Consider the following 12,432-nt stretch of genomic DNA (forward strand, 5'->3'; position numbering starts at 1 on the left):
TATTCACAATAGCCAAGTTATGGAAACAGCCACGATGCCCCACCACTGACGAATGGATTAAGAAAATGTGGTATCTGTACACAATGGAATTTTATGCAGCCATGAAGAAGAACGAAATGTTATCATTCGCTGGTAAATGGATGGAATTGGAGAACATCATTCTGAGTGAGGTTAGCCTGGCCCAAAAGACCAAAAATTGTATGTTCTCCCTCATATGTGGACATTAGATGAAGGGCAAACACAACAATGGGATTGGACTATGAGCACATGATAAAAGCGCGAGCACACAAGGGAGGGGTGAGGATAGGTAAGACACCTAAAAAATTAGCTAGCATTTGTTGCCCTTAACGCAGAGAAACTAAAGCAGATACCTTAAAAGCAACTGAGGCCAATAGGAAAAGGGGACCAGGAACTAGAGAAAAGGTTAGATCAAAAAGAATTAACCTAGAAGGTAACACACACGCACAGGAAATAATGTGAGTCCATGCCCTGTATAGCTATTCTTATCTCAACCAGCAAAAACCCTTGTTCCTTTCTATTATTGCTTATACTCTCTCTACAACAAAATTAGAAATAAGGGCAAAATGGTATCTGCTGGGTATTGAGGGGATTGAGGGGGTGGGGGGGGAGAGGGAGGGGGCGGAGTGGGTGGTAAGGGAGGAGGTGGGGGCAGGGGGGAGAAATGACCCATGACCCAAGCCTTGTATGCACATATGAATAATAAAATAAAAAAAAAAAGATTTGTTTTTTTAAAAAGTCCATTTAATAGAGAAATGTACACTCTTTTTTTTTAGTAAAATAAACTTCTGAATTCTAGGCTTAAAGAGCTATTGATTTCAGGTTGTGTTTTATGTAAATAAATCAGATGCACATACAAATATATTTGCATATTTATAAACAGATTTCTTGCTTTTAAACTTAGCCTTTTCCCCCAATAAAAGTTCTTAAAATAGCATATAGACTTGCCCAGAGCAAAATATTTTATTTAAAGGTATTTATTACAAATAATAAGTATCCTTTGAAGTCTGAAAGTTAAATATTAGCTCTTTCAACTTTGTTGAGCTCAGACCTTTGGGTAGCCCTCTGCCTTCCACCAGAACTACCTACTTGAGACTTACAGTTTCTGAGAAATCTTTGAAGTTAGATTTGATGCAGAGTAGTTAAAGTGTATTGATCATGCTTTGCTGTGCTTTGTTTAGAAGATGTACATAAGGAAAATTATTAGAGGTTAAAATTGGATATGTTATGAGTGTCTTGATTTAAAAACAACTGATACATTATTAGTTTCTTTGTTTAAAAGTTTTTCTTGACATTTTTAAAAGCCTGAACTACTATATTATTACACTATACTACTTTATGCATTACCACTTTGGATTTCAATTGCTATACCACAAATCTATTGCAAGCATCCCTGATTATAACAACTTCCTCATGTAGTTATTATTGAGAATACGCTAAAAGCGATCTCCTCACAAGCAGTTTCAAGAAGAAATATTCATCCAATACTACGTATTTGTAAAAATAGTTCTCTCAGATGCAGTTTATTTGATCTTGAGGGTGACTGGATTGTAAGTACTGGTATACATACTAAAAATAAACTGTTGGGCAGAATGTTTAAGAGCTATATTTTAAGTAATAGCTATAAACAAATTACATACAAATGTTGGTAGTACCAAAGCATTGAAAATAAAACTTGTTTGTGATATACTCCATTCTTGGTTCTCTATCCTAAAATGTAACTGAACGATAATAAAGTGCTATTCATCTGCAGGTGCATTGCTCCTACTTAGTTAAAAGATGGTTGAAAGGATAGGAATTAGTAGCATGTTGTATTAGCCTTTTGTAGTGTATTTTGTTCTAAGCATCTTAATTTCCCTGTTTTGAATGCTAAGTAGCAAGGGTCTTGGTTTAGAACTAATACCCATCATGCATGTAAACGGTATGAAAGAGCTGCTTAGTAAGTTAACACAAAGTGTTCTTGTGTCAGTCCTTGTGGAAATAGATACAATACAAACATTACAGCTGAACTCACGGCAAACTCCATTAAGTAAAAACCTGGCTTCATTGTTCAGGAAAAAGTTTGAATAGAATGCAAGCTCATTTTGTTGAATGTAATGTCAGGCTTTTAGGGACTGTATTGAGGGATAAGGTTTTGTTAAGTTGAGACCAATTCATTAAGTTTTATTGCCTGGTGAGAAGCAGTAATACTTTATTGTGAGACTTCATCAAATATTCATGGTTAAAGAGAAGTAGTAAATGTATTCAATCAAGTGGTCTTTTGGAGTTTTGAAAAGGATTATGAAGTCTGCTCAGCTGATAGTTTTAACATTCATCGAGGTTGTTTAGCAAGGGTAATTTTAATCTCTGAGTTTAATTTTGTTGTTCAGTCTTGTCTCTTTTATACTATTACAAATCCAGGTCTATAAAAATTGTCACACTATAGGGATGAGTGGATAATATATCCATTCATATAATTTGTATATTCCCTAAGTAAGGATATTTTTAAATTATCTTAGTTTGGCCTATGAGGGAGTTGTTATGCATCTACTTGTTCATTGTGATGTTGCTATTCATTTGGTCAGACTCTAGCCTTACCTCACTACTGCTGGTGATCTTTTCATGTTGGATAATATGTTCCCTTTGACACACATGAAATAATAAGCAGCTTTTTGTTTTGGCCAATTCAGATTGTTATGATGGGAAGTAGCAACATTTTCTACACTGTGCTAGAAATTTCAATGGCACTGCCATTTTCTTGTACATGTTATTAGGCTCCTTGCCTTTCTAACTTATTTTTGTGTTATGCTCATCTCAAATTTATGTGACAGTACTTTGTGCCCACAAAACTCGTGTTTACTTCTTTAGTTGTAAACTGAAGTTTTGTGATATTTTTTGGCTTTTTCCATGTCAAAGAAATTAAATATACTGAACTAAAAATCAAGTTTGTTAATTTTTACTAATTATCCTCCATTCCTTAGGCGGATGATGTTGAAGGTAAAATAAGACAAATCATTCCACCTGGGTTTTGCACAAACACGAATGATTTTCTTTCTCTGCTGGAAAAGGAAGTTGATTTCAAGCCGTTTGGAACCTTACTCCATACATACTCAGTTCTCAGTCCAACAGGAGGAGAAAACTTTACTTTTCAGATATATAAGGTAAAGAAAAATCTAAATATTTCTTCAGTAAAGTTATTCCATTTCCCTGAAACCTGTATGCAATTTTATTATTTTTAGCGATTCTAGCTTTAGGAAGTAAGTTTTTGTCAGCATTAAAAACATCTGTTTTTCATATATGTCTATACACATTTAATTTGAGACTTGTAAACATTTTCCCACACGATAGTTTTGCGTTCTGAAGACTTTCACTTACCTCTGTGATGAGTTTCACCTGACTTTTCCTGGCTTTTTCCCTAGGCTGACATGACATGTAGAGGCTTTCGAGAATATCATGAAAGGCTTCAGACCTTTTTGATGTGGTTTATTGAAACTGCTAGCTTTATTGACGTGGATGATGAAAGATGGCACTACTTTCTAGTGTAAGTACAGTTCTAAAGCAACAGTAGACCTTATTACCTCCACAAAGCCAGCATTTTAATTGTGGCAGCCCAATTATTGGGACAGTATAATGATATTTTTCCCAGGAAAGAAAAACTATTGTTTATGAGGCTTGAGTTTTCCTTCATTATGCTTTGGGAGACCTTGAGAATAGAGCTGAATTAAATGGCTGTTGTCCGTTAGGGCCCTGAATGTAGGCTTAAACAGTAAAATGAGCTTTGCCTGTGTTTTCTTTTACTTGCCACCTATTCATCTTTATAATAGGCAAGTGCACTGAAGTGATGTAAAGAGGTCTGATTTATCCAAGTTGCTGCACACCAATTAAGTGAATTGTACATTCAGAACATAGCAGGTGTACCCATTGGGCCCTCACAGAGTAGCTTGCTGACACTGAAAATTCAGTCAGAGAATGGAAAAGAAAATGGACACTGCATGGGAGCGCGACTGTAATTGACCTGCTTGGCTTTCTGTTTTATCTGCAGATTTGAGAAGTATAATAAGGATGGAGCTACGCTCTTTGCGACCGTAGGCTACATGACAGTCTATAATTACTATGTGTACCCAGACAAAACCCGGCCACGTGTAAGGTAATTGGCAGTATAACACGTGCCTTGTCTTTTATTTCAGAAGGAACTGCTGAAGTTTCCAATACTTGTTATAATAGTGTTGATTTGTTTAAAAAAATCACCATTATTCATTGGCTGTATCCTGATTTATTTCATTGTTCTCTTTGAAACAGTGTGGCAGAGTAAACCAGTTTTGAGTATCTCAGTAATTTTTGGATTTTTCAAAGGTTGATTGAGAAAAAAACTGCAAACTTTAAAATGGTCATAATACTAATGATTTATAATTTTTAACTAGCTGTGATATATTTTAATTTTAAAATAATTTCTTTACTGTAGTCAGATGCTGATATTAACTCCATTTCAAGGTCAAGGCCATGGTGCTCAACTTCTTGAAACAGTTCATAGATACTACATTGCATCTCCTTCAGTTCTTGATATTACAGGTATGTAAAATTTGATGGTATTAAAGAGCCTTTCTCAAAATGCCTTCTTTACTGATTGTCTTTTTGACGAAAAGACAGCAGCATCTTTCTCAGGTCTTTTGAGAACAGTCTAAAGATGCCTTTAGGTTACATTTTAAATCATGAGACTTTGTAGGGATTGAATTGCATCCCTAACTGTGAAGTGCTTAATTGAACAAATTGAAGATGATGAACTATATACATATATTTGAGGAAATCTTGGTCAGGCACTGCGTGTATGGCATAACTTATTTGTTAGGTTTATTTGGCAAACACTTGTATCATTTAGAGGGTGTCCATGCATTAATTTTCATGTAGAGGCAGAATTTTCTAATCTTTATCAGGGTAAACAGTTCTTAGAATATACATTTCCTGAAGTGTGTTTTATAGTCCTAAAATTCATGCCTTCATAACAGTGGTAGATAAAGTGAAATATAGGCCTATTTGTTTTGGAACCATCTTTCAGTATGAGTCAACCATAGAATTAGTACTTAGTGGTAGGATTATAGGCACACCTGTAATCCCAGCACTTGGAAGTTAGAGGCAGGAGTATCGTGAGTTTGAGGACGGTGTAGGCTATGTAGTGAGTATCAGGTCAGCCTGAGCTGTATATCAAGACCCTGTCTCAAAAAAAAAAAAATAGTAGTATTATGAAATGAATGCATAGGAGAGGGGAAGAAACTCTACTCCCATCTTTAGATGTGAGTTACAGATGATAGTATCTTAACCTATGAACTGCCGAAGAACAAACTCAAGGAATGTTTCTCTTGTCACTATTTTCTTACTCCTAGTAAACTTTCAGATTTGTTGCTCATAAAGTTGCTAATTAAACTGAAAGTCACTTATTTTTCCTCATGAAAAATACTTTACAGGTTGAGAATCCCTAATCTAAAAATCTGAAATACAGAATGTTCCAAAATCCAAAACTTTTTGCGTGCCAACTTGCAAAGCAAGTACTCTACCGCTTGAGCTGCACCTCCAGTCCATTTTGCTCTGGTTATTTTGGAGATGGGGGTCTCACTATTTTGGAAGCGGGCCTGGAACCTCAATCTCAGTTTTCCAAGTAGCTAGGATTACAGGCGTGAGCCACCAGTTCTGGAGTATTTTAGATTTTCAGATTAGGGATGTTCAACTAGTAAAGTCTATGTAAATATTCCAAAATCAGAAAGACAAATCAGAAACATTTCTACACTTCTGATCCCACCAGTTTCACATTAGGTTACTTACTTGCAGCAGACATATACATAAAAATTAGGTATTAAAATTTATGCTATAAAACTGTGAATACAGGGCTGGGGATATAGCTCAGTGGTAGGGCACTTGCCTAGCATGCACAAGTCCCTGGTTTGATACCTAGTACCACACACACACACACACACAAATAATAATAATACATTTTTTTTGTTGGTTGATTTGTTTTTTGTTCTTTGTTTTTCCAGTACTGGGGATTGAACCCAGGGCCTTGCATATGCTAAGCAAGTGCTCTACCACTTGAGCTACACCCCAGCCTGGTTGATTGGTTTTGAGGTAGGGTTTTTATTTATTTATTTATTTTTGGCAGTGGTGGCACTGGGGTTGAACTAAGGGTCTCATGCCTGCTAGACAGGTGCTCTTACCACTTAAGCCACTCTGCCAGCCTGTTTGTGTGATGGATTTTTTTCAAGATAGGATCTCACAAACTATTTGCCTAGTAGCTGGCTTCAAATTGTGATCCTCCTGAGTAGCTAGGATTATAGGTGTGAGCACCTTGCTGAGATAGGGTTTTGCTGTGCAAACCAGGCTTGGGATCCTCTTGCTCGGCCTCCCAGGTGCTTGTAATATAGGTATGCCCCCACCATGCATTGTTTAGAGACATTTTCGTTTCTAAAACTAATATTTAGCATGAACTACAATGTTAAGTTGTTTAAATTTCCTGTTTCAGGATTTTATCAATTTGTTTAAAGACACCAAAAACTAATTAGTTAATAATGGAACTAGCGAATAGACTAATAGGCCTGTTGTCAGTTTCTTCCTTTTTCATATAGTATGGTAGTTTTCCTTATCCAAGGAAAATAAAGTTTCCCAAGAATAGTGAATTGGTCCAATACATGAATAATCTAGAGGGGAAGGCATGTTGTGGTTATGGGGGTTTTTTCTTGTTGTTTTTTGCTGTGCTGGAAATCAAATTCAGGGCCTTGCAAATGCTAGGCAAGCATCTACCCCTGAGCTGCACCCCCTGCAGCATACTGTTTTCAAAAAGTTCCACATTTATAGAGTGGAATTATCATTTCCTCTGACTTTTGCTACTGTTAAATGGACTGGAAACTTGGAAGATAAAGAAGTAATTACTAAATTTAGTTTATGTCAAAAGTTACAAATTGTTTAAGTGACACCTTCACTAGTTTAGTGACTTGTAAAATTGTAGCAACAAGTACAAACTATACTTCTATTAGCTGGGCTGTGAAGTTGTTTGGCTTCTATTTAGTTATAGAGCTTGGACTTGGTGCTATATGAAGGGACATTTTTGGTGATTATCATCTGGAGTTCACATAAGTAGTCTTTGTCTACTCTAGTGGGTAATGTGCCAGCAGGAGTTGTTTCTCTGAAGCCTCTTAACCACTTTCTTCTGTCTACTTCAGCCAATAAAGTCCTTGATACTTAGCACCAATTAGCAGATAAAGAATTGTATTTCTTAAATCTCAGTGAAGAGTCATCAATAATGGTAGCCTTTATTCATTGCTATTATTCATTAGAAAATGAAGTCTTTAAAGAGAAAAGCCAAACATGCTGAAGGACTTCTGAATTTGAAAACTGGGTATCAGCCTTTATTTTCAGCATTAACATTTCTTAGCATTGTAAAATACTAAAAATGCCTATCAGCTGTTCTCATTAAGCTATTTTTCCTAGATTTCCATACCTAGTCCATAAAAAGCAAAAGCAAAAAATGTACAGAATTTTCCAGTGTTTAGTCATTTTTGTTGACTATTTCTCCTTTATCTTGTATACTTTTAGCTTTATGGATCTTTAGCAGGCTATTTGTATTGAGATGGCCTTTTGCTTACTTGACATACAGATAGATAATAGTAATAATTAAAGCTTACCCTCGGTAGCCTAGGTTATACCTTGCTTCCAGTGGATGCTTGTGATGTAATTTGCACCCTTTTTTTTATTTTAGTACTCAATTTTAAGGTAAAATATTGGCAGACAATTCCTCATAAAATGTGCTGTTTGTTTTAGGGTTGTCAGTCTCTTTACATGTATAGTATTTGAATATATCTCAGTATGTAACTGTATAGATAGAATCAACAGGGCTGGTGGAGTGGCTCAAGCAGTTAAGAGTACCTGTCTAGCAAGCCTGAGGCCCTGAGTTCCAAACCCCAGAGCTGCCAAAAAAAAAAAAAATCATGGATAGAATCAACAGATTTGTTTCCTCTAGAATTCTGAAGAGAGTCACAACTTGGCAATAGAAAATGATCCTGGGCTAGAATGAATATATATCAGTATATAATCTATTAGTGGTACATTAGGTGCTAATTACAGTTTTTGGTTTTTTTTCACTACTGGGGTTTGAACTCAGGGCTGGCCTACATCTTGAGCCAGTCCACCAGCCCTTTTTGTGAAGGGTTTTCTCAAAATAGGGTCTCTCCAACTGTTTGCCTGGGCTGGCTTTGAAATGTGATTCTCCTGATCTCTACCTCCTGAATATCTAGAATTACAGGGGCGAGCCACCAGTGGCTCAACGGAATTTATCTGTTAAATGTCCCTTATTTTAGAATATGTTGTATAGCTTTTAGAATGTTATATGTGGATTTTTTTTATATTTAGGTAATTTGTGCTCTCATCTCACTTCCCTCCTTTTGAATAATTTTATTTTGTTGTCATTGTTTGCAGTAGTGAGGATTGAACCCAGGGCCTTGTGCTTGTTAGGCGAGTACTCTACCATTTGAGCTATATGCCCCCACTCCTTTTGTTTTTATTTTGCTTTTTTGAGATAGGATCTCACTAACTTTGCCTGAACTGGCCATGACCCTCCTGAGCCAGACACTGGTGACTCATGCCTGTAATCCCAGCTACTCAGGAGGCAGAGATCAGGAGGATCTCAGTTCAAAGCCAGCCCAAGCAAATAATTTGTAAGACCCTATCTCAAATAAACCCACCACAAAAAAGAGCTAGCAGAACGGCTTGAGGTGTAGTCTTTTGAGTTCAAGCACCAGTATCACAAAAAAAGAAAAAAAAAAATCTTTTGGAGTAGTTGAGATGATGGGCATGTACCACATGCCTGACTTACAGTATGCTTTTTTCTTTTTCTTTTTTTTTAAACAGAGAAAGCTTTATTATATGTTTACTGAAACTTGCCTGTTTCAGTAATGTAGCTCACTAATATGAAGAGACTTTAAAAAATTATAAAGGAGTACTTAATGTTATTAGATGATTATTTAATTTGGAAAAGAACTCAATTTTTGATCATATATATATATATATATATTCAAGCAAATTTCATCTTTAAATATGTTGCTTATCTTGGAGCTGATCAAGTGGCTCAAGTGGTAGAGCTCCTGATTAGCAAGCATGAGGTCCTGAGTTCAAACCTCAGCACCACAAAAAAAAAACAATTATATACACAGAGAGAGAGAATGTTTATCTTTGTAGCATAGAAACAAAGGAATTGAAGGAAGTCACACATTATTGGGTGCCATCATTTTAAGTTCATTTTCAGACTGACACTTATCGGTAAAGAGCTTAAAGCTTGAGAGGTGGTATGGCCCCTATAGTAGGCTGCAAACAAAATATTATCAGTCCATAGTGACTTATTTAAAAATAATTGAAAAGTTTTGGCATGATTTTTTGATTTATGTGAGATTTTTTAGATAAGAACATAGGATGAATTTTTAGATTTTTCTCAACTGTAATTCATTTTGCTTTGATGCAGTTTTTCTAAATTTTCGAGAATATGTAAAGTTAAATTTTTACTCATACTAGCTTTTATTTTAAATCACTATTAGCAGTGCAGTTCTTTTTTCTAAAACACCTTAGAAAGAGGTAGACTTGGAAAAGTTGACATTAGATAAGTTTGTTTATTAAGAATTTTTTTTAAGGCAGGGGGGTTTAGAGTTCAGTGATAGAGCGCTTGTCTAGCATGTGTGAGACCGTGAGTTTGCTCTCCAACACTGGTGGGGGGGGATTAAGAGAGATGCTTGCTTGTTTGTCACTTAGAGTCTTAAAACAACTTTATTGGGGTATAATTTCCATACCACAACATTTATGGACTTTAAAGTACACAGTTCAGTTACAACTATCTAAAGTTGCAACCATCACCATAGTCCTGTTTTAAAATGTTTCCATCACTATAAAAAGAAGTCCATTTGTAATCACTCCCCATCCCCACACCCCGTCTCCATTGAGACCTTTTGATGCATTATTTATTGTGTATAGTATAAGCGAATTCATCTTTTTACATATAGATCCCAGTTATTCTAACATCATTTGTTGAAAAGAGTATCTTCCTCATTGAATTGTTTCTATGCCTTTGTTGAAAATCAGTTGACCATAAATATGATTGCTGTTTACTATCCATGATCTGTATATTCATCCTTATGGGCATACCACACCATCTTGATAGATTACTGTAGCCTTAAAATCAAGTTTTGTGGTTTTTAAAATGATAATGTGAAGTTTGATTGGTCAAATACACAAATTGGATTTGTAGTGCATGTTTTGCCTGGGTGCTGCAGAGTAAACAAAAGTTTCTTGAGGTGTTTCATGAGTAGGGTTAAAAATGAACAATGGCCCATGCCAGGTTGGTATGAATAGGACAGGGGAGGGCAGAAACATGACGACTCGGTTTGAGTTAATTGTGTGAGCATAAGCCATAACCTTTGGAGACGGAGGTACAAGCTCCCAGAGTACAGCCACTTCTCTGACACAAACTGGTGTTAGACGTCACAAACTCATCAGCAGCTGACCCCTGGCACAGTCACCCCTAATGTGCAACATACATGACATGTCTCCTAAGCACCAACATACACACGGGGTTCAGAATTACAAAACCAGCAAAAGATACTAAAATGGTTATTTATGAAATGCTGTCTGCATTTTTCTGTCTCTGTCCCCTGCCCCCGGCTTCTCTCATATTCCCCCAAACAATTTCTCTGCCAAGATGAAGAGGAGGTCGCCTGGCACTGACGGCTGCTGCTCAGATCTGATAAGGCCTTCATGGCAGAAAACACAATGGCAGGAACACATGAAGATGTAGTGAGTGCCACATTTGGAAAAGAGAATAAAGGGAAGTGCCAGGCTCCCTTTTAACACCCATTCTCATAAACTAATCTGCATTAATCCTTCCCAAGGTGTTGCTCTCATACCCTAATCACCTTCCACTAGGTCCCACCTCTTAAAGTTAGAATACCTCCAGACTACCACACTGGGGAACATGCCTTCAGCACATGAACTCTGGGGGTCAAACCATAGCAGTTGCTGAGAGTGTTGGGTTTTTTCAAATGGTCTTTTCTGCATCTGTTGAGATGACCGTGTAGTTTTTCTCATTCTGTTAAACATGGTATACTTACAGATTTTTTTTAAAGATGTTAAACCATTGTTGCAGTTGTGGCGTAAGTCCGATTTGATCCTATTATATAATTTAATTGTTGCTGAGTTTGGTTTGGTAATATTTTATTGCATCTACAGAAAGAGGGACATTGATCTGTAGTTTTTGTGTTGGGTCCTTGACATAAGGATAATATTGGCCTCAGAATATGTTGGGAAATGTTTCCTTCTTTTAGCATGTCTCATGCATCCCAAGCAATAGTTTGTGAAGCCTTGTCATTTCTTTAAATGTTTGATTGAATTTATCTATAAAGCTGTCTGGTTATGGTTATTTATTTAGTTAGTTATTTTTGTGGGGTTGAGGATTGAACCCAGGGTCTTGCCAATGTTAGGTATGAACTCTACTACTGAGCTACATTCCGTAGCCCAAATGGACTTTTCTTTCTGGAAAGATTTTTGGTTAATGATTTAATATTTTTACTTGTTACAGGTCAAATCAGATATTCTGTTATATCCTGAGTCATTTTGGTAATTCCTGTCTTTCTAGAATCTGTCCATTTCATCTAAGCTGTCTCATTTGTTGGCATAAAGTTAATGGTGTATTTCCTTACATTTCTTCTAATTTCTATACATTTGGAAGTGATACTCTTTTTTTTTTTTTTAATGCTTGATTTTGGTATAATTTGTTTCTTTTTGTCATAGTTATTCTAGCTAAATGTTTGTCAATTCATTGGTCTTTAAAATTTTGATTCTTATTGTTTTCTGTTTGTTTTTCCTTTTCAGGTTAAGAGTGAAGCTTATGTATAAATATAAGCTCTGCTTTAGCCTGCATCACACCTTCCCCAATGCCCCCCCAAATTGGGATTTGAACCCAGAGCCTCATGCCTGTGCTGATCCAGCACACTTGAGCCATACTCTCAGCCCTTTTGTTTTTTATTGTTTTCTTGAGATAGAGTTTTGCTAACTTTGCCTGGGCTGGCCTCAAATTCCTGATCTTCCTGCCTGTACCTTCTAAGTAACTGGAATCATCACACATTTTTATCAACTATGATTTTCTACCACTGAACTACATCCCCAAGGCATGGTTCCATTTGTTTTCTAATTTCCCCTGTGATTTCTTTTTGAGCCATGGGTTATTTAGAAGTATGTTGTTTAATTTTCAAATATTTTTGGATTCCTAAGTTTTCTTCTTCTGTCATTGATATTTAATTCCATTGTTGTTAAAAAACATTTCCTTTTTCACTTACTGAGTTTATTTTTATGCTCAGCCTTGGAGGTCAGAAAACTTTCTTTAAGCATGGTCATCCGTAAATATTTATGTTTTGC

General features: G+C 36.2%; 2 protein-coding genes across 2 annotated transcripts in view; one reads left to right on the forward strand and one right to left on the reverse strand.

The window, feature by feature from the left end:
- Slc25a12 (solute carrier family 25 member 12) overlaps window positions 1-12,432 on the reverse strand; it is a 190,227-nt gene that overhangs the window by 150,920 nt on the left and 26,875 nt on the right. The window lies entirely within an intron of this gene.
- The window catches only part of Hat1 (histone acetyltransferase 1), a 46,105-nt gene that overhangs the window by 22,416 nt on the left and 11,257 nt on the right, over window positions 1-12,432 (forward strand). Inside the window, exons 5-8 of the mRNA XM_074071105.1 lie at window positions 2,979-3,158; window positions 3,417-3,538; window positions 4,040-4,144; window positions 4,460-4,566. Of these exons, the coding sequence (XP_073927206.1) occupies window positions 2,979-3,158; window positions 3,417-3,538; window positions 4,040-4,144; window positions 4,460-4,566 (514 nt within the window). The remainder of the gene's footprint in view (window positions 1-2,978; window positions 3,159-3,416; window positions 3,539-4,039; window positions 4,145-4,459; window positions 4,567-12,432) is intronic.

The sequence above is a fragment of the Castor canadensis genome, chromosome 4, assembly GCF_047511655.1.
Source record: "Castor canadensis chromosome 4, mCasCan1.hap1v2, whole genome shotgun sequence".
NCBI classification, from domain to species: domain Eukaryota; kingdom Metazoa; phylum Chordata; class Mammalia; order Rodentia; family Castoridae; genus Castor; species Castor canadensis.